The 26,974-nt window shown below is 43.8% G+C and overlaps 1 protein-coding gene across 5 annotated transcripts; it reads right to left on the reverse strand.

Annotated features, from left to right (window-relative positions):
• On the reverse strand, positions 1-26,945 carry cep290 (centrosomal protein 290). 5 transcript variants are annotated; one of them, XM_064343015.1, is made up of 55 exons: positions 26,752-26,945; positions 25,965-26,137; positions 25,447-25,524; positions 25,003-25,072; positions 24,831-24,877; positions 23,838-23,981; positions 23,226-23,279; positions 22,322-22,468; positions 22,007-22,189; positions 21,747-21,836; positions 21,500-21,622; positions 21,238-21,258; positions 20,780-20,903; positions 20,358-20,530; positions 19,955-20,117; positions 19,658-19,758; positions 19,351-19,417; positions 19,043-19,149; positions 18,831-18,915; positions 18,572-18,705; positions 18,128-18,292; positions 17,493-17,642; positions 17,193-17,308; positions 16,980-17,082; positions 16,473-16,703; positions 16,004-16,177; positions 15,727-15,838; positions 14,667-14,872; positions 14,388-14,539; positions 13,975-14,086; positions 13,204-13,659; positions 12,405-12,569; positions 11,808-11,915; positions 11,312-11,446; positions 10,443-10,709; positions 9,949-10,056; positions 9,235-9,434; positions 8,866-9,079; positions 8,581-8,718; positions 8,140-8,361; positions 7,329-7,457; positions 6,935-7,074; positions 6,372-6,527; positions 5,403-5,526; positions 4,305-5,168; positions 3,906-4,040; positions 3,614-3,700; positions 3,332-3,496; positions 2,216-2,338; positions 1,920-2,071; positions 1,675-1,816; positions 1,358-1,431; positions 1,046-1,131; positions 612-670; positions 1-514 (listed from the first exon to the last, which is right to left on the reverse strand). In XM_064343015.1, exons 2-55 carry the CDS (start codon positions 26,064-26,066, stop codon positions 326-328), a joined length of 8,172 nt encoding a protein of 2,723 aa, XP_064199085.1. In that variant the 5' UTR covers positions 26,067-26,137; positions 26,752-26,945; the 3' UTR covers positions 1-325. The 5 variants fall into 5 exon arrangements, with proteins under 5 accessions (XP_064199085.1, XP_064199086.1, XP_064199087.1 ...); XM_064343016.1 differs by lacking the exon at positions 26,752-26,945 and adding an exon at positions 26,550-26,729; XM_064343017.1 differs by lacking the exon at positions 21,238-21,258 and having other exon boundaries at positions 26,752-26,944.
• Positions 26,946-26,974: the final 29 nt, after the last annotated feature.

Below are 26,974 nucleotides of genomic sequence, written 5' to 3' on the forward strand. Positions count from 1 at the left end.
TAGTACAAGAATGTTTATTAACTTAAATCACTGTAACATAATGTAGAAAAATACATGAATCTACCACACATACAAATGGACACGTGTACACAATACACAGTAAATAATTGTTTTTACATCAAAGTGGCGAGCAGTCATTTTTACATTGTTTATATTAATTCGGTCTCCTAACAACATGTCTGACTTGAGCTAAAAAAACTGAATTGGAAAACAGTCCAAACACCTTGGAATTTTATTTAACTTCTGCAACCGTATTTGTACTGAAAGCACTTTTGGTGTCCATTAGACCAAATTTTCACTTTGAAATTGACGCTTCATAAAAACCTCAGCTGACTGAAAGATTAGTTGGAATGTCTACTTCCACTCCAAACTGTTCGGAAATCTTTTTCAGTTGCTCCTCCAGAAGAATGTTCTTCTTTACCTCCAGGTTGTAATTAAACTTAAGGTCCTCAATTTCTTCAAAAAAAGTTGGGTCAAAGTTCTCCAGCTCTTTCTTCATTCTCTTCACTTCTTCCTTCAATATAAAATCAGTCTTGAGTCAGTTTGTGGAGATATTGGCAAAACTGCACCATACTATTACACTCATACATAGAACCTAACGGTCAGAGTACCTGCAGTTTTCTCTTTTCCAGATCTTCTTGCTGTAGCTGGCTCTGCAGGTCTTCCTGTCCTATGATAAACAGGGGAAGCATTACGTCACTGTGTCAGCTGAGCATGATTATAAAATGTTAGGAATAAGGTCAAATTATTTAAAGTAACACTTGCTTGTTTTGTGCTGCTGAGATAAACATTTGTTCTGCTGTTCTCATTGTGTTCATCTTGTTTGAATTGCATTTTAGTATGCCATGAGAAAGGCCCGTTTTAGCCACATTATGCACAGCCAAAGTAATCCACAGAAAATGACACGATTATAAATCTATTTTCTAAGGCACAGCAAAGGTGAGCACTAACAAATTTGATATCACTGAAGTTGTGAGAATATGATTTCACAGATGACTGGGGGGAAAAGCCCCATACAGACTAGCGTGCGAGGCGAACCTCTCACCTGGCCCTGTTCCTCTCTGGTCTCTGTGCGTGCTGAGCTGCCGAAGAAGCTCCGCCTTCTCTTTCTCCAGCTGATGGTTCATCAGCCTATGGGAAATGGCGTATGCAACAGCATCACTTTAACATGTCTAACATCCACAAAGTTTTAAGACAATTTTGTCCTGTATATTCTGCAGCTTTATTCTGATATGTGAAGTCCACTTACAGCTTCTTTCACTCTAATCTACTTACTGAGTGACATAACTCTTATGAATTCCTCAGTTCCCTCTGTTCCACTCTTTCTACGCAAGTACAACACAGAATGCATATTTACCGCATTGATTGGAATTCCTTCACAAGCCCTGAATCTGTTTTGGCATCCTCTGGAAACTGTCTTAACAAGTCAACCTTTAAAAAAAAAAAAAAAAAAAGTAAAGACATTTTTCCAATTGTTAAAAAAAATGTTCCTCCTGATTTCACAATGTTATTGCTGAGAATGTGTCACTGGACTCAATCTATGTGGTAATGATGTGTAAAATATAAATTTCATAGTAGTTACTGTACTGTTTCCTAATTTGCCATTATACAGCCTTATATATTTTGCTATTTTCCTCTGAATAACAGAATGTGAAAGATGAATACAGTGTGCACCTGCTCTCTGAGCTCGCCAATGAGCTGTGCTGATTTCTGCTCCCGGTCCCCTGCTTCTTGGAGCAGCTGTTTGAGCTCTGAAAGGCTGCTGTTCTTCTGGGCGATGTCATTCTCCAGGTCTCTCATTTTATTTTCGTACATCCTGCGGTGGGGGAGGGAGAGACAAACAGAATTTCCGAATCATTTTAATGAACGCGCCAAATTCTCCCGCTAAAGGTGTTTTTGGTGGGGGCGAGCAGGGTCACCTAGTCACCACGGTAGCCCTCCCGCCCCTGCGGTCAGCTCCCTCCTGCTGGCCAGGCCTCAGGCTACTCTCCTGCAGCTGGGCCTGCAGTCTCTCATTGGTGGTCTCCAGGCCGGTCTTGGCTATTCGAAGCTTCTCAGCGCTCTCCGCTTCCTGTCACAGAACCAGAGGAAGATCCCGATGGTACGATGAATTTGTTTTCTTTATTCCGCCCCAGCACGACGGCTTAATTCGCTTAATAGCATTTCAAACATTTTTTTTTTTGTGCAGCGTGACTGTACGCAGAATTTGTATTACCTTTCTCAGCTCCTTGCGCAAGCGTTCATTTTCCATCATAATCTTCTCCATCACTTTGGTCCTTGACTCATTCACTGCGCTTTGTTGTGCTCCAGCCTGCGCTTTGAGCTGTTCATAGTCAGACTAAACAATAAGAAAACAGGCAAAAAGGACGTGAACGAAAGGACAGGGTCTGTGGCTGCTCGACCTGAGAACAACCTGTTTGCATAGCTCATATGAATATCATAATTGCCATCTTCACGCACATTTACATAAACCTACGGAAATGAACTCATATTATTAGGTGGGGAAATATTTTATAGACCAGCTCAAACAATGCATTATTTTTTCCATATCGCAAGAAGGTACTTCTGCACATAAGTAATCTAAGAAGCCAGTTTGCGGCCATTTTGCAGGAATGGGTGCATTAAATTCCAATCTCGGCCAAAGGGAAATGATGTATGGGAAAGGAGGAAAGGAAAAAGACGGTTTAATTATCATGATGGAGAACAACAACTTTCCCATTCTTTGTGCCTCACCGCCTCCAATTTATTCAGACTTCAGACCTCCTCTGACTGAGCGCTATCTGCACAGGCCCACCACCAAACAGCCATGGCAGAGATTAATTCAGAGAATAAACTGAACAACAGCTTGGGTGGGGTGCATTATACCTAGCAGTGCTCTGGTAATGTTTACTTGTGAAATATACAGATGGCCAATTGAACAGACTCAATGAATGCATTCTTGGTACCGATTCCCCTATTGTTGTCTGAAATCAGCAGCACATAAAAAGTAGATTCTCCTGTAAATTAGAGATCCAAATGACTCATTTGTAGGCTATGAAGGACATTGTATATGCACAGCAAGTTTTTCAATAATTTTTTTTTTTTCATCATTAGGCAGGGTAATTGAAATGGAAAACGAAGGTGGGGGTTAGCTACCTTGAGTTACCTTTATCATTAGAGCCTGTTTGATAAATAGGCAGTTGAGGGTGCGAAATTTAGCTAGCCAGAGTTTTTTCCATTAGTGCAAATTAATGGAATTGGAAATCAAAGGTGTACATATCGATGCCCTGCATTTTTTTGTCCCCCATTAGCGCATGGTGAATTGGAAATCAAAGGCGCAGTAAATAGATACCTTGAGTTTTTTGTTCTCAAGCTCCAGGGCGGTGAGCTGGTCCTGGGTGGGGCCAGCAGGGGTCTTTTTCAGGGCCTCGTTCTCCCTCTGCACCCTCTCCACCACCCTCTGCATCAGGCCGATGGTCTTCTCCAGCTCCGGGATAGTTTTCCCGCTCCGCCCAGACTGAGGGTCACATTGACAGTTACATTTGAATCCACCTGCTCATAGAATGCACCTGCTGACTACTACGTACAACCTGGCTTCTGACCCAGATGTAGTATGGTGTGTGGCCGTACTCACCCCACGGACATTTCCCAGCTTCCTCTCTATCTCAGTCTTCTCTTTCTTCAGAACATCACACATCTCTTTCAGGTCGCTCACCTGATCCTGTGCAAAATGTCAGAAAGGGAATCGTCAGATGCTCTTATCAGAGATGGTGCCAATCAATATTTGTAGATTAATTGAACTGGTAAATACATTAATATGTACAGCCCTGATACATGCATATGTAGGTTTCTGGAAGAACATAACCTGTATTTGTTATCCGATATGCTCCTATGTTGCTCACATCACTGCTATAACACTGTCTCACCTTTAACCTGGGCAGATCTTTGTTGGCCTGCTCCAGCTGGAATCGCAGTTCCAGGTTTTCAGAGGAGAGCTTGAGGTTTTCTTTCTGCAGCTCACCCTCCCTCTGCGATGGGGTCCCAGAACCCCTGCCTGAAGTCTGTAACAGCACAAAGAGACAACCTTTCACTCGCCAGCAGCAGAAAAAAAGCAAGTCCATCACACTGTCAGGGGAAGTAGGGAGGTTGAGGGCATACGCATACATGGCAGACTGAAGACAGACAGTGGGAGACTAAAAGGAAACCTACTGCTCTGCACAGACATATTGATCTGTATTTGTTCCTACGGCAAGGAAGTCTAGCATTATACAGATGTTTGCACTTCTTCCTAGAGCAGGGAATCTAAGGCCACAATACTTTTTTACCTCCAGAACTTTGTGAGATTTCTGTTTGGCTTTCTGCCTCTGCACATCTTTGGTCATGGGCTCTGGTTCAGGGTACCCCATCCCACTCTCTAAACCTTCCAGCTCATCCTCTGTGACATCAGTGTCCAGCTCTCTAGCAGAGCTCTCGGGGTCCTCATTGGTGCTAGGGTTTACCTCCAGCGCTGCATTGACTGATTCCTCAGGTTCCTCCTCCACCGTCTCACCTGCCACCATTTTCAGCCTTCCACCTACTTTCACTGTCTTACTGACTCTGCTTCTCCCGTGTCCAAATGACACACTTTCAGTCCCAGCCAGTTCCTCAGTAGGGTGTTCTTTCGGATTTACTACGTTCACTTCAGGGTTGTCACCACCAGAAGGGTTTGTTGTGGCCTTATGCTCTTCGTGGTCATTTTTCTCTGATTCCAATTCCTTTTCACCCATATCTCTCTGCTCCTGTTCCACTTCATTTTCATCTGTGTTTGTCTGTTTATGTTCCACTTCATTTTCACGCATATTTAGTATCTCCGGCTGTTCCACTGCATTTTCACCCATATCTGTCTGTTCATGTTCCACTTGATTTTCACCGACATCTATCTGTTCCTGTTCAACTTTGTTTTCAGCCATATCTGTCTGTTCATGTTCCACTTGATTTTCACCTGCATCTACCTGTTCCTGTTTCACTTCATTTACACCCACATCCATTTGCTGCTGTTTCACTTCATTTTCACCCACATCTGTCTGTTCCTGTCCCACCTCAGTTTCTGAACATCTTGTGTTCTCTTTATAAGAGCCATTGTGGTTAACATCAAATGTCAAAGTCCCCTTGGTTGAAGACATATTGAACAAGGGTGAAGATTTATTTTCCTTTGGGCCCAGAAATAAGCAGAGTGATAAAGAAGGGAAAGGAAAGAGAAAGAAAGGGGTTGTGGAAACATGAAATTGAAGTGAGGGAAGACAAACACACATAAAATCAGGTGGCGTATTCACTTACTGAATAATCAGAAGTTTATCAGCATTGCTATACGGCATAAGAATGCCATGTTAAAACAATGCATGTATGAGGTCTTTACTTGAATTCAGAAGGAAAGTGACACTTACAGATGGACGTGATGGGGGCTCTTTGGACAGCTGTCTTTCCAGAGAATGGATCTTTTCTTCCAGGTAGCGATTTCGAAGGTCCATGTCGTCAATCGCGGCATCTCTCGGCAAGGCCTGCTGTTTTCTGAAATGGGAACAGTGGAAATAAAGAGATAGGGAAGTGGGGGTTCCTTATCCCCATAAACCAAAGTGTGGAGCTATCAAACACTCTAAAAATCATTGGAGTGGAGTACTGTGGTCATGCTGGGCACCTTCAAAAAAAGTACAGAGCTGAGCAGATAGTTGCACTGAAAGACATACGATGCTTCCACGCTTGACCTATAAACATATTATTCTTCAATGCAAATACAGTTCTTCTGAAAAATTTTGATTATCTGTGACCTCACCAAATTGTGTATGTAAAGAGATAATATACTTGGGGACTCATAGTAGGAGTGGAAACTGTTAAACCAATGTCCATAGTGGATGTTTTCAAAATTCCTTTGGTACACTTGTCAAGCTAGTTGAGCGATCACAAATTTGTTGAAATTTTTCAAATTGGCCAATGTATGCTGTATGAGGTGCGGGTTTGTCTTTTCATACTATTTTTAGTCATTAGTCACAAAGGGTTTCCGGTTTTTAAATTGTTGTGTTGTGGAAATGCGAGTTCTCTTGTTCTTTGTTGGAAGCACTGCTGACAAATGTAGTAATACTTGCAGACATGAATTGCATATGTCAAGATCTGATGAAAATATACAGGCTGAATGGTCCTCTTATTAATTTTTTATGAATCATAAGATTTTGATCAACACCATGATTGGTTAAAATCAGTGTCACTGATCACACATGATAGTTCCACTAATATTTCGATTCTTGAAGCCAGAAAATAATCACTGAAAATGCTACTGGGTGTCAAATGACTAAATTGTAAAGTGTCAATCTTCTGGGTTTAGGAAGCACAAATCACATTTTGGAATTGTGGACACTCACTTTATGGTAATGATCTGCTGCTCAAGCTCAGCGTTTTGACTCTTAAGTTCTTCAATCTCTCTCTCAGAGTCCATTGTTCTCGCTCCCACAACCTGATCCACTGTCACACCACGAACACGAAGCTTCTTCTGCAGGGCCGCCTTTTCCTGGTCCAGCCTGAACCAAGACATTTCACAAGCAGTGAGGGCGACCGACGGTGTTCCATACTGGCTAACTGCATTCACCACATCCAAGCATGGTAGAGCTCAGCTTATCATACAATGGTGTGTCGGCTCCTGTTGCTATGGATTCAATTCAGATTGAGTGATAGAAACCATGCTGTGAAAGTGTAGGCCCTGGAAAATGCGTTTTTTTTTTTATTTTTATTGCCTACATACTGAAGTAACACTTCATGTTGCAATAGCAGTGACTTCAACTCCAGTCCAGTTGCAGCACAAATTGAAAAATAGCTCTTGATGTTTTGCAGAGCAGGGTGAGGTCAGATTTAATGCTACATTTATTCTACAGGGCCCAAGGCACACATGTGTAATTGTGCTTTCACCCACGCAGAGGGTGTTTCTGACCTGCCATAGAGCTCTTTCAGGGTGCTGAGCTGCTTGGTTAGAGATTCGCTCTCTCGCTCCTTTTCTCTCAGCTTGTTCCGCACGCTCTCCAGCCTGGCCTGCCACTTCTTTCCTTCCTCCCATCGCAATATCTCTTCTTTCTGATGGGCAGTACAGTGATTTAAACATGGTAACCAGTGGGACTTCTGGAGCATGTGGCTCATACAGTCAGGTTGGGAAAAACATGAAAACCGATTTTGTTGTAGAATTATACCACCATCATTCATAAAACATTATTTGCTCTAACCATATTATCAAACAGTTTTCTACAATGTAAATATACACCCCTTGTTTTTCAGGCAGAAGGGAAATCCATGTGTGGGACCGATGAGCAGTGCATGATGGGGAGTTTCACCTTGTCCTCTCTGATGGGTTTCCTCTCCGTAGGCTCGGACCCAGACTGCTTCTCCAGCTCCGACTCCAGCCTCCGGATCTTTTTCTGGAGCTCCTCCACCGACGGCCCTTTTTCAGCCTCCGCCTTGCTCTGTGCAAACAGATAAGAGAGGCCATGAGCAACGATGCATATGGCCTGTGTCAGATTTTATATAATCCTCCCGAACTATGATTCAGGCTGAGATCTATTTTTAAATAAATAAGAAAGTATGAGACACTGGAACACAGTGCAGACAACGTTAATGCTTCTCATTTCATTTTTTTCACATTAATTGTTGAACGCTAGTCCAGCTGGTAGAGCTGATATAATTTGCATAAATAAAAATGTCTTTGATCTTGGTGACAGGACTAAAATAAAACCTGTCAGATAAAAAGAAAAATCTGTTTTTCTTGAGCCATCTGAAGTCAGCAGGATCTGTCAGAAGTTCTGAGTCACACAGAGATGTACCGGAGATGGACTCACAACAAACATTCCTCTCTCACATCGCACCAAACATGAGTACACAGTGCTTTCCAAGCCCAGTCACTGCAGATATCTCTTCACAACTACTGACTACCCACTCTCTCCAAGACCAATCTGAGTGTGGGATTCAGGTCTGGAGGAAACAAACATAATAAAATAAAATCAATAAAACAAAACACAAAGGCTCTGAGATCTTGGATGGTCAGGCCTGTTTACCATTTCAGAATGGAGGGAGGAGTACTCTGCCATACCCCGGCACACTGCATTGAATGTAATCTATCCCACAATTCTCCAGCGTGATTACACAGACCTGCAGGCCGGTGGTGAGCCTCTTCACTCTCTTTTTCAGCTCTTGGACCTCGTCCTCCCTCTCCTCCTTCTCTTTCTGCAGCTTGGCCTGAGTCTTCTGGCTCCGCTGCAGGTCCCGGCTGAGGCCCTCGGCCTCGTCCCTCAGCGAGCTCTCCCTGGACCTCGCCGCCCTCAGGCCGTCCTTCGCCACCTGCAGCTCCTCGCTCAGCTCCTGGATGCGAGCCTGACACCAACAACCATTTAGAGAGAGGAAAAAAATACAACAACAAAATACTCGTTAGACCTCTAGGCAAGAGACTGCAATTGTTCCCTTGAACAAGGTAAATCAATTTTATATTTACAGAAAATATACGCAATGAGAGTTTCTGGTGCAGAATCCTAATTTCCTCTTGTTGTTTCTTTGCTAAGTCTTCCTGCTTCAACACAAAGAAAGACTGCCTACCCGTAAGTCCTTGGTGTGTCTGTCCACAATGTTCTGGATGTTCAGACTCTCCTCTCTCTGTGCTGCGTTGGCTACGATTTGGAACTCCGCCTGCGTGGTCATCTCAGAGCGCAGTTCCAGTAGGGCTTTACTGAGGGCCTGGGAAAACAGCACAGGGGAATCATGAAGGAAGCACGACTCAGCCCAGGGTGATGTGCTGCTGAAGTGGGATTCCAGGGAAACCATAGCTTTCCTGTTGTGCGACTTGTAACTTTAAAAACCGTTAGGGACCGGGAATGCTCTTACCTTCTGCTGTTTATCTTTCTGCGCTACTTGGGCTTTGAGCCGTTCCACCAAGTTCTTCATGGTATTTGAGGGGGACCTGACGTTGGCCTCCTTCTGCGCCTCCAGCTCGGTCCGGAGGTACTGGGCCTCCTTCTCCATCTGTGACATCTGCGCCCGCAACTCCTCCGCCTCCTGCTCCAGCTGTTTGACCTGCGCGGCGTGCCGCTCCTCCAATCTGAGGACGAGCGCAATGCAATCACTGGACTTGGTTGAAGGTTCCCATTGTTTTGTCCCATTATAAAGTCAGTGGGCTAACATGGGTATAACTGGTTTTGTACCAAGTTACTTTTGCTAACGCAACTATACTGTTCTCTGCTCCAGGGAACTTACTTTTCCTTCTCAGCGGCGTGGTCTTTGACCTTGGCGGCAGTGATCTGTCTCTGTCTCTCCAGCTCAGAGGTCACACTCTTCAGCTTGGCAATGAGGGAGGACAGAGAGTTGTCCTGTTCAGCCACAGTCTGCTCCATCTCTGCCAAACGCATCAGGTGCTTGGTGGTGGGAACGTCTATGGTAGGCTTCTTCATTAGCTCCTGAATGACAAATGCCCATTTCACTTGAAGACCTCCAACATACTTTAATGTTATTAGCGGCTGCTGTGCCAATAGGATTCACTCAGTAAAAGAACTATGGGAGGAGATTATTTTTTAATCAGCACACTCCAGCCAGGAATTCTATCCCATCATGCTCAAGAAAAGTAGCAACATAGCACTGACATCTTTAAACACCAGATGTAATACTCCCTTCTTCACTATGAAAAAGTGTTAATGTGTTTAGCCTTGTAATGGGACTTAACTTTTTTCTTCTGAAGTATAAAATATTAGCTTCAAGTTACTGTTCTCTCCAACACCATTCTTTATTCACTTTTATCTTGAGATTTCTTGACATGTTTATTTTCACTAATCACTTCTTTCTTTCTTCTAGTTCACATTTTCTTTCCCCTTCTGAATCTAATTACTGAATATTACTCCATTAGAATACTGAAGTCAAAGGTGTAAAATTAAACTACTTCCACAGTGCTTCAAACAAATGAAAGAAGGTGCTGACCAGGGCTGTCTGCTTGAACTTGTCCAGCGAAGTGTCTGTATGCAAGTCCAGTTTCTTGTGCAGAACCCTCATGTCCTCTTCTTGTTTCTTTGTCAAGTCTTCTTGCTCCTGTGAAAAAGTTTGACCCGAAAATCATCCATAATGCAAAAAGCCGCTGAAAAGTTTCTAAAAAAGCAGCACAACAAAGACTTCCAATGTCAAAACATCCATCTGTTTTTGTTCAGTTTTTCATTATGTGCCAAAAATAGAAAAAGCAATTAAAGCTAACCATCTGTTTAGTAAACTGTGCATTAAGCCGATTATTCAAAGTGGATTAACGGAAAACAAGAACAAACAGACCTATAGACAGTAACAGAATACAAACAAGTGCTTTTAATGAAAGGGCTCATAATTGCCCTCTATACTGAAAGCAATATGAGAACATAACAGCCCACAGGGAGGGGCTGGGCCCCAGGACAGAGTGTACACGCTGAGGAGCCCCCGGGGGCCCGTACCTGTCTGGCCCGAGCCAGCAGGTTCTGGTACTTCTTCAGGACCTCCTCTTTCTGGTTGAGCCTGGCCTGCAGGTTGTTGATGGTCTGGTGGGCCACCTTGAGGGCGGGCTGGCTCTCCGGGTCCTCGTCCCTCTCGGCCAGGTGGGCCAGGAGCCTCTCCCGCTCGGCCGCGGCCGGGAGGCGCAGGCGCAGCTCGTTGATGACCCGGTCCCGCGAGAGCACGTTCTGCTCCGCCCGCCAGAGCGCCGCCTCCTTCTCCTTCAGTTTCTGCAGGAGGACCAGGAGAACACAGCTCTCAGTGGGTCTTTTAGGGAAATCATCAGACCCAGGAGCATTCCTGACTGAGTGCTACGGGGCCTCTTCTGGAAGAGTTACTAACAAAACTACAGGAAACTAAGTGTAAATTAATTCAACTTCACAGAACTAGAAAATCCTTGTCAGACATTCCTGAAGGAATAAGCAGCTTGACAATTTGGAAACTGAAACCTATTCGAAGGAGGGCCAGAGCTTTTGTGGCTGAATGACACACTGATACATGGATGTAAGGAAACTGAATGGACATCATTATGATTTCATTATGAAATCAAGGCACACGCTTATGAACCAAATTTTGTTTGGATATTACTATGAGCAAACACATTAATCTGCCCCTGGGCTGGGCAATGTACCGCAACCATAATTATCGAACGCAATGGCGGTCATCGCCACCATGTGGTGCATTTTTTCTTTTCCTTTCGTTTACTACCACATCAGGTATCATTTTTTCTCTTTAATTATACCTGATGTGGTAGTATATTGTATATTGCCCAGCCCTAATCTGTCCTGACATGAATCCAGCTTCACAACATTTAAAGAAAAGACTGCACCACCTCATCCAGAGTCTTGCAGGCGGCTTGTGTTTCCAGGATAGTGCGGACGTGGTCCTTGATCTTCCGCAGAGCAAAATCCAGCTGGTGGGCAATTGGCATGGAGGGGTCTGGTAGGCACCCAGTCGCCTCCTCAAACTACAAACAGGGCCACAGCTTACTAAAGACACTCAAACTACTAACAAGGTCCGAGCTCATTAAAGTCACTCAAACTACGAACAAGGTTAGAGTGTATTAAAGACATCAAATGACAAACAAAGACAGAGCTTACAGTAGAAACACTTAAATTGAAAGCGAGGTCAGAGTTCACCAGAGGCACTTAAACTAAAAACGAGTTTATCCATACGCACTTAAACCATAAACAAAGTCAATTTTCACGCGGATTTCCCTGAAAACTACAACCAAGGCTGGGGTTAACGACACAGGTTAACGGTACAGTAGCTAAAATTCGAGAGATAACACCTAAGCGTGTCTGTTTCCTGTCTGTTTGTGGAAGTACCTTTCGGGCAGTACCCAGGATTTCATTCTGCTGCTTCTCAAACAGATCCAGCTGTCGCTCCAGTTCCACCTCCCGCTGATCCCAAGACAGCTGCCGCTCCTCATGGAGCTACAAGAAAACACATTTAGAAAGAATGCATGTTAAATAAATATACAACAATGGCATGCTGGAAGCAAGATACAGAGGAGGCGGAGTGCTTTGTTATTAAAATTACTGTGCTGAACATGTTTAATGTTGCCTATTTACCACCAGTCAACATCTGTCTATTTGTGCCTGATGCACTGTTCTGATATTAAGGAACACTGTGCTCATTTTGGCATAAACCGCACAAACACTTGGACTGCTGTCAACATAACACAAAGAGCCTTAAAACTTGTTTCCACACGTACTTCATTATTCAAAAATAAAAGATTGATGAGAACAATTACGACAAGCCCCACATAAAATTGAAGGGAGGTAACAGGGGTATGATACTTCATTCTGAAAAACGAATGAATTAGCGACTAAAGCAAACTAGGTGTGAGTGCGGCTATGAACCCAGATAACCCAGTAAAATAGCTGCTGGTGTGCCCCTTCGGCAGTTGGCGGACGTCTCACGTTGTTCTGCTGGACCATGTCCTCCTCCAGGCCGCCGATGGCGCGCTCCTGCTCGGCCACGACGTTGCGCAGGTACCTGGTCTCCTCCTTGAGCGCGGCCAGCTCCCTGCTGCGCCGCAGCTCCTGCAGACGCAGATCCTCCATCTTCTTATGCCACTCGCTCACCTGTTCAAACCGCCCGTCACCCTTTTAGCTTCCAGCATCGCTGCCTAACATCACAGCATCAAGAGCAGCAGGCTCGGAGCAACTAGTCTGTGAGTGTGTTAGTGTGTATGCATGTATGTATATTATAGAAATATACACATCTGCATGCACACGCACACGGCAGCACTGTTTACCAAGCTACCGTTTGTGAATTTGCGTGTTGTACCTCGTAATACATGCGTTTGTCACAGTCAGTGATTTAACCATTGAACTTTTACTGCACTAGTGCTCCTAATTTATTTTTCCAGGTAGCAGATATCAGTTTTCAGGAGCAAATGCACCTACAATGGGAGCACACTAGTGCACAAGTGTATCTTTAAATGCTGTTTATGCTTTCCTGTATGCTCCTGTTGCTAACTACAGCACACACAAAGACAAATAGAGAGCAGCTTTGACTATTGTTATAATAAAGTGCTGAATTATTGACTAGTTGACTGAAAGAGTTTCAGGTGAGCCCTACGTATAACCGGACTGATCGCATAGCAGAAGGCTGTTAGTGTTTGGTGCACTGTAAATGCAGCCCGACTGCTCTACCAGCAGGGAGGGGTAAAGTGAGGGTGAGCCGCAGGCGTATTCTCATCTGAAAGCGGCGCACCTTCTGAGCGCCTCTGCCGTCTTTCAGGGAGCCCATGAGCTCCTCCAGCCCGCTCAGACGGAGCTCCAGCTCTGCGGCCTTCTCCTCCGCCCGCCTGCGCTCCTGCTCGGCCCGCCGCGCCTCCTCCTGGCCCCGCCGCTTGTCGGCCTGCAGCTGCATCATGGTCCGGGAGAACTTCTCCTGCTGGGGCAGCGGCAGGGCGCCGGCGAACTGCCTGCGCAGGGCCTGCACCGTCTGCCGCAGGTGGCGGGCGCGGTTGCGGCCCTCCAGCCGGGCGTGGTACAGCGCCTGCTCCTTGTCGTCCAGGCGCTGCTCCGCCCGCAGCAGGCGCGCCTCCAGCTGGCGGGCCTTGAGCGCGGCCGCCTCCAGCCTGCTCACCGCCGTGGCCTCGCTCACCTGCAGCGCCACGATGTGCTGGTGCAGCTTGGCGACGAGTGCCTTCTCGTCCGACTCGGCCTGGGGGTTCAGAGAGGGGCGTGCTTTGCTTCAGGGCCACTCGGAATAGAGCAGGCGGAATTAACCAATAAGAACAGAGCAAGTGCGTCGTGGAATAGCTTCAGCCATTTAAAGGAAGCCATCCAACAGCTGCCTGTTGGATAAGTGACTAGACCAGCCGAGCACAGGACAGAAAAGCTGTTCTAAATAATTTCAATGAATCTTCTTATCCCAGGTTGATACATGCTAAATCTTTTAACTCAAGGGTTACAGAACGCATGAAAATCACTCTTGTATAAATACAGAGATAATGGGCAAGGCCCAGGTCTTACTTACCTGATAGTCCAGCACCTGTCTCCTCAGGGCTTCCACCTCCTTCTCTCTGGACTGCTGCCTGGCCTCCAGGGTAGACACCTGCATTTTGGCCACATCTGAAACCTCCCGTAACCTGGGAGAACACAAATGCAGTACACCGATATTAGACAGTTCCCTTAACCTGGCAAGCCACAATAGATTACAGAACATATAATGTTGAATACTGCATAATAATGTGATGTATGACACTGTGTATGATGTATAGATTAATAGACAATACTAGTAGTAGATTATTAGCAGTAGATTTATATTTTTTATTCTGTATTTGACTGTAAAGTATCCACTTTTTTTTAACCCTCCTTTTCAGAAGTGACGGGCCACAGGACGTGTGTGCGCCTATGTTCTGGTTCAGCCCCGCCCTGCTGCATGCTTACTTGGACACTTCGATTTTGAGCTCGGCCTCGGCTCTCTCAAGCTCTGTGATGCGTGCGCGGTCGGCGTCGCTGACCGCTTTGCTCACGCTGTTGGCCAGCTCGTCACGCAGCTCCTGCTCCGTCCGCTGGGCTTCCAGGTTCTGCTTGGTCAGCTGCAAAGAGAGGGCGGCCATTTCACCAACACAGTCAATCAATCTATCAATCAATTTTGGGACAAATCTGACTGCACTGTTTTAATGCAGCTTGCAGAATCCGTAAGAGCTGAACAGTGACGCTCACCTCTGCAAATTTAGTCTCCAGCTCCGCGTTGCGATCCTCCACTTGTCTGAGCGAGTTCCTCAGGTGCTCGTACATCCTCTGAGCGTGCTCCGCTCTCTGGCGCTCGTTCAGCTCCCTCATCTCCAGCACCGCCATCCTCTTGGACACCGAGGCGATTTCGCTGTTGGCGATGGCTTTGGACGCTTTGTCCATGCCGCTCTCCCCACCTGCAGGAGGAGAGCCGGAGCCCGTGTCAAAACGCCGCCACAGAGCGGATCGAACGCGGCGCGACTTCAAAAGGAACGACAAAAGAAGAGATGTTCAAAGTGGAAAAGGCCTTCATGAATGGGAGAGAACGTGAGAGACAGCAGGCTTGAACTTGTGCAGATGACCCTGTTTTGGTGATGATGCTTTCCTGGGCCACGCCCTCTTTATGGAGACAACCATTACTCTGCCTTGGAGGCGAACAGCTTTAGCAGCCAATGCTTCCTGCTAAACACCATTTATTTTTTGAACAACAACATTTTGAGTTAACCTTAATCTAAAAAAAAAAAACAAATGGTTAGCAAGCTATTTTTTTCAGTTAGCAAGGTAGTAAGCCTGTAGTAAAAATCTTATGCCTCAAATAATGTACATACCTAAAAACCTAAACATAATTTTGCTTTTAATTTTAGCGTAACTGGCACTGTTTGGATGGGTTTAAAATTTCAACAGACAGGTACAGCATTAAGTATAGGTAAATCTTTTGCACATTCTTGAGGTGAAAAGGATTGTCCACTTAATTGTGGTTATTCTATTAAGATTAGATGAGACAAGAAATCATTTTGGCTTGTTTCTCAAGGATCAGAAGCGCTAATGCCCAATTTCCCATAGACTCAAACCATCGGCATTTTGTATGTGCTTGCCAAGGGTGCATTAGATTGCCAAAGGCTAATTACATATTAGTCACATCTGCAAAACAAACCACAGATTATTCAGTTAAGACTTCTGTATTATATGGTGCGTATACCCTACGGGCAAATATGGTATTCCCGCCTAAAACCGCCTGTACTTGGAAAAGCACAGTTGAGACACGGCGTACCTGTCTTGGCGGTGTGTTCCAAGGCTTGCTCTAGTGTGTGCAGTTTCTCTTTGCTGATCTCCAGCTCTTTGTTCAGACCCTGGATCTGCTCGTGCAGAGAAGCATTCTCACTCTGAAAAAAAAAACAACAGTGTTGCTGCTAGCAACAGCTCTGAAATTTGAATGTTTTATCGGAATTGCCCCAGAGTTTCAGGCTACTCTATTGTTTTAGCTGTAAACCTTAGTTTACATGAATAACCAATAATAAAACAAGCGATAATAGATGTCGGGTTCAAACCTCTAATTGCTCCAGGTTGGTGGCCCTCTGAACGAGATGGTTGTCCTTCTGTAGAAGGTCTCTGTATTTTACTGTCAGTTCGTTGTATTGTTTGTTGGCCCGCTCGAGTTCAGAAGATGAGACACTGTCGTCGAGGGCTTTCTGCAACGCTGCTATTTTGAAAGAGGCCATATCCTGTGAGAGGAACAAAAGCCAACATTTTACAGCTACTGGAAGTCCTCATTAAAATCAGCTGCCACTGCTGAGGAAAGGCACTGAAATTAACTGCCATATGTGACAAGACACTGAGTAAACTGATCAGTTATGAGACATTAAAACAAACTGTGATTGGTTAAGACAGTCACATACATCAAGTGGAGGCACAAATTAAAAAATGAGAGGAGAATGAACTGTGATCAAAACCTACAGACGATGAAATGAACTGAAATTGGTTATGACAGTCACCGAAATGAGCTGAGATTAGACAAACCTTATATCTCTGCAAATAGCCGATCCTTTGTGTGACAGTGGCCTCCGCTTCCAGGAAGTCGCTCCTGAGTTTGTTGTTCTCCTTCCGAAGGTGCTGCTCCATCTCCAGCAGGGTGGTGTAGCGTCTGATCAGCGACGCCTCCTTCACCCGCAGCACCGTCATCTTCCGAGCCGCCTCACACGCCTGCTGCTTGATTTCTGTGGGATCCTTCTCTAAAACCTCCAGCCAGTGCTGGGACAAATATGTGCACAGGTGTAAACATGAGCTTTCCGTCTAAAGCAACAGAATTCCCTGCAATAATGTGGCATTGCTAATGATAACTCCTGAAATATTTAGCCTGAAACATCTGTGGTTTCATTTAGAAAAACTTCATAATTTCATAATACAAAGCCTTTTCGTGAACAGGAATAGCTATAAAAACATAAAGTAAGAACAAAACAACAAGAACACGAACACAGAGGTACTCAGTCTTGAGCTTGATTTGACCTTAAAGGGCCTCCTACTTACATTGAACTCCTTTATTCTCACTGCATCCACCTCTTTCTGCTGTTCAAGTTTATTTTTCAGCTCCATTAAAGAATCCCTCTCCTTTTGCCAAGACTCCTTCTCACTGAAACAAGACATACAAAGTGTAGCTGACAATCCTTGTACATTTAGAGTTGCTCACTATCTCGCAGTTCACTGCACCCACAAAGGCTACAATACAAAGAAACACTGTACCTATGGTAGTCCTTGTATATTAGTCCCTGCTGGTGTCGAACCACAGCAAACTTTCCCTTGTACTCCTCTAATGCTGTTTCCAGTTGCTTATTTGATTCCTCCTTGTTTTTCAGCTCCTAAAGGGGAAAAACAAGTGATTTATGAGGTATCCTCTATATTTCTCAGCACTGCAACCGTGCAGAAACAAGTGGCACTGCAACCGTGCAGAAACAAGTGGCACTGCAACCGTGCAGAAACAAGTGGCACAGCAGCATTTTGGGTGCATACATACAGAAGTGTGATTGCATATTGGGTGCATACCTGCAGAAGCGTGATTGCATATTCGTTGAGGGAGCTGATGACCTCCACACTGGAGGGGGCCATCTCTTCAGGGAGGTTCAGGCTCTTAAACGCGATGCTGTTCCCTCCTGATCGCCTCAGGGCTTCCACCTCACTCTCCAGTATAGACACCTAATCAGCCAATAGGAGCAACATGTGGGTTATCCAGCTGCATGTGGGAGGGGTACCCAGCTCTCTTATAGTAATGTGGTTCAGGACCCGCATTAAGATGAAAAATGCATAATCAACAACTTTACGTAAAAAAATAAATGAAGCTGTGCCAGGAACCTTGGATATGGGTATATGTTAACTAAAAATAATAACATTATTCATAACTCTTAGGTGGCCCTTAAAGGAACTTTTTTTTGGAAATTTGCTTTTTGGCTATCTTGCCCATAGACTGATTCGATTGGTACTAATTTCATCCCTGTGCACCCAGTAGAAAAATGACAATATCTAGAGGCTACATGATAACAGTGATACCTCTTTGAATGGCTGCAGATGGAAGCATCCTTAGCTTGGCTAAATAACCTCAAGACTAGCCGTGATTAAATGTCACCCCAATTTGACCAATATTATAACCGAATTGGCTCAGTTTGCCAGCATGCTGCAGTTACCTTTTCATTGGCTCTTGCCAGCTGAGTTGCGGCTTGGGTGGCTTCTTCCCGGGCGAGCCGCATTTCCCGTCGGAGCTCCTCGTTCCTGCCAGTCAGCTGGTCCACCTGCGCTTTTAAGTGGATGCTGGCGTCAAACTTCCCCTCCGAGTTCTTCATCTCCATTGCCTGATGAACAGTAAGAGAGGGAGCATGGACCGGCTGCAACCTCCAACGTCTGATACCACAAATTGTGCGATGGGAGACTAAGGTTTCATTAGCACCAAAATGGTCAGTGCTATAACAGGTAAGCAATGAATCTCTCATTTGAATCAGTCATAGGGTTTTGTATTGAAAGCAGTAAGTACAACAAAAATAACTGTGATAGGATCTGATAGGATTCATAAAGCCACATTCCCCCATTCCTACCTCAAAGACATTCGATATCTGCTTAAATTACAGACTTACACTGACGAGCCTCTCGAGAATGGGAATGCTGACTCCTGTTTGAGCCTGCGTGGTTCTTTGGGTATCCTGAATGGCTTTCAATATCTCCTGCATTCCTTGTTCCAGCTGCTTATTTTCCATCAACATGTCATTCACTTGTGAAAATGGAAAAGCAGTTAATGGACCTTGTAAATATCCAAGCAATATAAGTGGCATATAATACATCCAAACACACTCGTCAATGTAATAGCCAGACAGTATTATGTGAAATTATATTTACATTTAGCCTTGAATTGAGTGGACTCTGTTCTTCTGAGCTCCAGCTCCCTTTCTCTGCTATTCAGTTCTCTCTGGAGGTGTTCATACTGGAACAAACACGTAAAATCGGATTACAAATATAGCAACATAATAACTAATACACTTAAATTAAACAGAGGGTTCTGATCTGTGGTATAGTACCTGCTAACCAGTTTACTTGTTTTCTTTACCTACCTTGCATTTGAGCTCGTCTTCATTAATGGAGCTGGGAGATAGCTTTTGGATGCTCCTGGTGACTTTGCCATCATTGTCATCCATCGCTAAATGACTTACAGATAGCCCTGAATGGGACAAATGCAAGATTATGGAAGTCACATATTAACCAATAAATTAGAACAAGGAAACCTTCCCAATAGTTCAGTGAGAGGGAAGATGAACAAAAGCATATTCATGGATTTTTGTGTATAGTGTATACATATTACACAATCTTTGCCAGAGACAAAGTGCAAGTTCTATAGCTGGAGATCTCTCTCTCCTTTTACCTTTATCCTTGACCAGGTTTCTGATCTGTTTTTTGTGCTCCAGTCTTTCCGCTTCCAGCCGCTCGATCTGTGGAAGCGTTCAATTCATTAAAACCGTAATCGACATGAGTACATCCTAACGGTGTGAAAAGGGTCAGGAACCGACAGAGGCTCAAGCACTGCAGCATGAATTCCCCCTCAGTTGCTTATTTATTTTTTCTTGTAAATGCTGTGGTTTCAGTTTGGCTGTGAAGTGCATTGGATTCACTACTTGGGAAGTGATATACCATATGAATCAGTGTGATTATTTTTATTAGTAATACAGTACCTCCTTTAGAAGGACCTGGTTTTCTGCTTTGTACTGCCTTTGTTTTAAAGCTTTGGATCGTCGGAATTCTGATAAATCAACCTCTTCTTTTGGATTTAATCCTTGAAAAAAAAGACACAACTAATGTTGAGACACAAATATGTAACTGGCCTCAGAAGAGTCATCTTCGTCAAAATCAACAATGATTCTTAAAATTAGACTCTTTTATTCCCAATACTTCACAATTCTGAGCTGCTGATTTGGAAACAATCTCCTCTACGTATGACCTAATGTCTGAGAACATCTTGTTAAGCTGACCCAGACGTTCTCTCAGGTCCTCGTTCTCGTCCAGCAGGTCATTGACTTTCATCTCCAGCTGGTTGATCTCCTTGGTCATGGCCTCCGCCTCGCGATCCCGCAGCTTCAGTTGGTATTTACACTCCTTTATCTCAGCGACGGCGGCTTCCAGCCCTCCCGTGCCCTGCGGTCACCGATGGGAGCACAACGATCACACATCTGATCCACGCAACAACAGACAAAACAATGCAAACGGATAAAGAAGACAATGGGTGACATTAAGAAGGACAGCGTCTCCAGTGAGCTTCCTGCCCCACCCCACAGGCCCTGAAGTTAGCAATCAGGGCAAAGTAACTGGCACGAGGACATGGAACAATGTAAGCCATTAAGTAGACATTAACATATGAAGTCACAATGAACGCACAGACTCATAGACTCTCATGCGAGCGAGGGTTTCACTGAGCTCTTTGTCCTTCTCCCTGGCATCAGACTCGGCCAGCTCGGCCACTCTCTCGGCCTCCTGAAGCCTCTGCTCCGCGGCCTGCAGCTTGACCTTCAGGTCATCCAGCTTTCTCTGCTGGATCACTGAAGGGGGCCCTGGGGTGAAAGGTCATGCTTGCAGTTACTAACGACCTGCCACAGTATCAGCTGTGATAATCACACCAAAACCTATTCCACTACACCAATAACGTGAGCACGACATCTATTACTTTACATTGTTATCAAGGAAACTAAATGCAGCCCATATACTAAAAAAATTCTGCAATGAAAACAAGTTATTTAATTAGCATGCTATTCTTGAGCACAACACTACAGATTACTTCTGTTATGGAATGTATGGCAAACCTCTGTCTTTCTGAAGAGGTTTTTTGAGCTCTTCGACGAGGAGTGCGTTTTTCTCCATCTCTCCCGTGTACAGATCCACCTGCTCCGTCAGCATCTTGATCTGATGGTCTCGTTCCTGTACGGCCTAAGGAGAATGGAAAGAGCTTGATCTATTTGACCTCCTGTACCAAGTTACAAGGCTTGGCATCAATGCCTCTTTCAAGCAACAAAAACTTCCTGATGATTACAGAAATATATCAGCAAATTTCAAATGAAAATACTGGCTGTAGACAAACTTCTAAACTTGTTGAATAGCCTAAAATAATGACAATAATAATACCCCAATAACACGACTTTCTAAAGGAAAGAACATTGTTCCATTTGTTAAAAAAATAAAATAAAATGAAATAAAAGACAAGAGTGACAGGAAAAACAAAGTGAAGGAAGAATGAAGGCCAAAGAAAAGGTACAGTACTTACAGCACATAGCTCATAAATAACCTGGATGGTGATAGGCATGGCAGAAAGCAAAAGACAAAGAATGTATAAAAAATAAATAAATAATAAATGAAAAAAAAACAGCAGAAAGATGTGAAAACAGGGATCAGAGTACTACAGCAGTAATTGAACAAAAGGATCCTGCCACTATCCTACTACCAAATTCAGCCGAAATCTCAAACCCAAGATAAGATCAGCGCATGGTTTTACAGTCAGTGTTTACGAGCACTCAAGGCGCCGTTACCTGCTGCAAGGCCATCAGGTTGCTTTTGTCAGAGTCCATCTGGGCCGCCCGGAGTTTGTCTTTCAGGTCTCTGATCATCTGCTGGTACTCAATGATTTCATCATCCTTGGCTGACAATATAGTCTGTGAATAAATAATTATTTTCTATTAAATTTCACAAATCCAAATTTTCTTGTTAAGTCAGATAATGTCCTTTGGTCAGAACTGGCTTTAATGGGGCTGAGACAGTGAGCACTAGCAAACCCACCTTCCACTCCTCCACCTTGGCATTTACAGCAGCCATCACAGGATCATCTTCTGCTGCCCGAGCCTGTATCTGGTCTGTTAGCTCTCTCAACTGTAGTCACACACACATACGAACACATGCACACACACATACACGGACACACACACGCACATACACACAAGATTAAACAAACAGACACAGACAGATAAACAGACATAGTGACACACGTACACACACACTGTGCGTGTACACTATGAAGTGGGGGTTGCTGGGATTGTTACTTGAATCTTGGCCTGGTCCCTTTCTTTTCTGAGCTGGTCCATGATGATGTCGGTCTGCTGCACTACGATCTTCATCTTGTTGTACTCGTCAGTCATCCTCTCCATCTCCTTCACGGACTCCTCCAGACTCTTCTCCATGTGCTCGCTCTGGGCTTTCAGGTGGGCGACCTCATCTTCTGCACGCTGTGTGGAGGCAAGGACACCCGCTTGTGAATGCAAACACGATTACAAGAAGGAGCTGGCTGACAACCCTGCCCCATATCATCCAGGTACCTCCAGCTCCTCTGCCTAATGTGGAGCATGCTGATAGGGTACCTGCAGGTCCTCCATGCACTGGTACAGCTGCCGGTTGGCGGAGTTCAGCCTCTTTTGAGCCTCGCTGTTCTCTTCCCGCGAGGGAACCGGGTCCTTCTGGTCCAGCTCTCGTCGGTAAAATATCACATCCCGATTTAGCTGCTCATTCTGCAACCGCATGCACACACGCGTACACAGACACATACGTACAAGAATGAGTGCTCAGAAGGATGCAAACAAACACACATGTAGACGCACGCACACACAAACAAACATAAAATTGGAAATAAATTGGTTAGGGACATGTTACTGAAAACAGTGGGATTTACTTTGAGAATTTGGCCTAATAAGTTTACCTCACTACTCTGCCTCTCTAACAGCTAGAATTCTGCAGATCAACTGGCTCTTTGTCTACCTCCCTTCTTACCTTCTTCCTTAGCCGTTTTATCTTGAAGATTTGAGGGGAAAAGAGAAAAGAAGAAATGATGATGATGCTGATGGTATTCAGAGAAAGAAGTTAACATAAAAGGAAGTGTATATAATGGTCCTATAATAAGAAAAGAAGCAATACAATATTCAGGGACAGTTCACCCAAAAATTAAATTAAGGTATGTTTTCACTTACCTGGAGTACTATCTATCCATCTAGATGGTATCTTGAAAACTTGAAACTATCTGGATGGATAGATAGTACTCTGGGTAAGTGGAAACACACCTTAATTTCATTATTTGGTGAACTGCCCATTTAAAAGAAAGGGAATACAGGAAAAATTAAGAGTAGCTCCCCACTAGCTCTCTCTCTGTACTTGTTTATTATTCCTATGTCCAGGTGAAATCTGCCCAGTAGTGAATGCCATGGAAAGCTTCAGGAAAGGTACAGGAAGTGCTCACTGAATTTCTGCGTAGGCAGAAAAATGCAGGCTCACCTCTCTTTTCAACTTCCTGTTATCATCCTCTGCTTCTTCAGCGCGAAGAGACAGCTACAGAAACACATAATGGGAAAATGGCTACAGTAACGAACCACAAGGTATAGGCCTATACATTTCTTTATATATGTGGGGTGGCAGTGTAGTATAATGGGTAAGGGTACAGGTTTGATTTCCCGGTAAGACACTGCCGTTGTACCCTTGGGCAAGGTACTTAACCTGCATTGCTTCAATATATATCCAGCTGTATAACTGGATACAATGTAAATGCTACGTAAGAAGTTGTGTGAGTAGCTCTAGGTTAAGAGTATCTACTAAATCTGCTTGTAATGTACAAAGTTTATGTTAAATTATCAGCATAACAATGATTTTATAAATTGCCTTTAAATGCTGAAAAATTGCACTACCACTTAGAGAGTTCGGGAGCACAGATCTGAAAAAGCATGCATTATGATCCATGGCCTCATAATGCAAATAGGAATCCATTGCAAAATAAACAATACCAAGAATGCAAATTGGAATAACTCACTTGTCAAGCTGAACAAGCATTAATACACTGTAAATTACGCATATGTACTGACAGATTAAACGTCTGTTTATTTCAGACCATACTTCCTCATTGACTTTCTTCTCTTTGTTCAGGTCCTTCTCCATCTGGACCAGCTCCTTCTCTTTGCGCTCCACCTGAGCCTCCAGTTGGCGGATTTCATCGCGAAGGAAGCGCGTGTCTCTTCCCCCGGTCGATCGCTGGGCCATCTGCACAGGAAATATCAGCACAGGTCCAAACAATAATGCGCGCACAAAAAAAGCTGGGTTCCCACACTCGCCACCTGTTTACATTACATACACACTGATAGAATAGATATAAAAAGCCATCCGGTCCAAGTCAATCTTCATTAAATTTCCTCCATTCAATATCAAAATTATCTACACATGAGAGCGTCCAACCAAAACAATCATTTGCTGAGGAAAACACATGCAGCACTGCCAGTGAAGAGGAATTAACCATGATAATCTTCTTAAGGCTGTCTTTCTATAGCAACCAGTCAGGTCGTGTGCTTTAGGCTCAGTGATTTTACCCACAGGCTCGGGTCTGAACTAGTACAGAATCATACATACAACTACATGCTCTATACAAAAAACACAACAATTCTTTTTTTGCTACAGATTTTTTCTCATTTTTCACCAATTTGGTGGCCAGTTGTACCCTAGTGCCATTCAATTCCCTGTGTACTGCTGAGAATTCATCGCTACATAAACCAGTCTGTCGGTGGCCGGAAGGAGGTTGCCACGTCTCCTCTGAGGCCGGAAGGAGGTTGCCACGTCTCCTCTGAGGCATGAGTCCTTGAGCCCCTGACCGCAATTCTGACGCCACACGAGGCCGCTTTCTGCACCACGATTCTCCCCACCGAGTCCCTCCCACCCAGCCCCCATCCAGTTTACCGCTCCCTCAATGCACCAGCCACACTCTGCGAATCTGGCAGAGTTATCTCGGTGTGCAACTGCATCGACTCTGCTTTGACCACTGCGCCACTGCGGCACACAGAAAACACAACAATGCTAACACAATTCTGCATGATTTTATTTGATTTTACACAACCTTACCTCCAGCTCATTCTCTAATCTGTACACTTGGGCCTTCAACTGGTTTTCTGTGGGACATGAAACCAAAGAGATGTTATGAAGACTGCACATCAGCCACTGTGATTTCTTTGAGTTAAGCAGCCACCGAAAATGCCTTTCGTGTATTTACACACACACCTAAAGGAATCAATACCTATTTCAGCTTGATCTGCACCAGCTTTATCAATGACTTCATAAGCACAGCTTACTTCCTGTACTTTCATCTGGGGGACAATAAGAGATCCATTTAAAATATTACACACAGAAAATTTAATTTACACAAATAAAAGCATCCATGCCACAGACAATTCAACTGACTGAATTCTGAAATCCACAAATGTACACATAATGTTGTGAATAAATCAATAAGTTATTTATAAGGCAATAAGCAATGAGTGAATAATGCAGTAAGTGCAGTTTTGAAGTGCTATGAGAACAATTTTCAAAAAAATAATGGAAATAATAGATATAAATTTTTTAAGTAGCCAGGTAAAATAATTTGCATACCGGGATATACAGATGGGTGACAAATTAAAGGAAAAAACTTGAATAAATGAGTAGAGAAACATTTTTCAGGTATAGAGAGAGAAAGTCAAACCTTCATGATGGTCTGAGTGATTCTGAAAAGCTGAATTATTTTTTTGGTATCACCTTCTTTCAGGTCCTTTGGTTGAACCTGCAAAACATGACTGTAAATTAAAGCCCTTCAAACACACCAAACATAACCAAATCCCCCAATTTATAAAAGAGAAATATTTATATTTGAAGATCCAACTAGGCTATAATTTACACTGAAGCTGTGAAGTGAAACAGTGTTCACTAAAGTGTATGGAACCAGACAATTATCGGGCCCAGTCCTGCCACAAAAAGCAATAGACAGCATTTTAGGCAGTCTTGGAGTATGGCTATTTTTAGACAAATAACGACTGGGATGCATCTACAGTATGCACTGCCATTTAACCTTCTGTAAATATGCCTTTCAAAAACTAGTTTGGACATTGTAGTTTTCATGTTCATCTTGTGAATAAGGGAATTAAAACACCAAGCTAATTTTATGGTGTTTGAAAAAAAAACTGCATCTCCAACGCAGTGATATGTCTAAATAACATGCAATACCTTTGATATCACGTCAACAAGCTCATCAGCTTCTTTTTCCAGACCCTCCCATTCATCCGGGTCAACCTCCATCAGTTTATTCCAGTCGATGCTTGGAGGCATGATCAAAGACGTGCTGTTCAGTTCAATCTACTGAAATAACTGTAGTCACTGAAACTGCGTGATAACCTAACCTGTGGGGGAAAGAAGACGTTACAATTCATTATTCAATGTATGCGTGTGTGTGTGTGTGTAATGGTTACGCATTGGGATGGCGCCTACTTCTACTTGACTTGGTAGCTTATCACATGTAATTCAGTTACCTAGCTAGGTACGTGGATACACTGTATCATACATGGCTGTATCTGAGTGCAACTGCAAAACACTGCAGTTTACCCCTAAGTTGTTTGCCTAATTTATGTTAAAGAAAATGTGAGTGTTGTGTAAATTCAGAAAACTAACTGATTGATGTAGACTACCTTTCGGCATCTAGAGTAGCTAGCGAATAACTAACATTTGCAGGTATCTTTACGTTACCTGGTCACTAGTCTAATACTTTGCTAACGTCAGTTAATTCAGTTAGGAAACTCTAGCTATGTCACTCACCAGTTTTCGCAGTAAATTATAACTTATATAATTGCACAGATGGTTAGTTTTATTTAACTTAAGATAACTTCACCACTTCCCATGAATGAACAAAATAACGTTAGCTTGCGTTAGGCGACAGCTATCTAACTAACGTTAGCTGGCGGTTTACAGTTATCAAGCTGGCTATCCTAATACACCTGATTAACGTTAGCTAAATTACCTTTAATAATAAATGTCAGATGTCATAGTACTAGGGCGCCTGCCCACTTGTCGCTTATTGCTGAACTCGATGAGAAAATGTTTATTAAAGCCAGCATTTGTGATGTATAAATGCAGGACCTCCCATCCCCTTAATAATAAAGAGAACCCTACCAACAGTTACTGCTGCTAAGCTACCCATCGAACAGTCGTAAATGAATATACTTGCCAATTGCCGCTGATTT

This window comes from Anguilla rostrata, chromosome 7 (genome assembly GCF_018555375.3).
Source record: "Anguilla rostrata isolate EN2019 chromosome 7, ASM1855537v3, whole genome shotgun sequence".
NCBI lineage: Eukaryota > Metazoa > Chordata > Actinopteri > Anguilliformes > Anguillidae > Anguilla > Anguilla rostrata.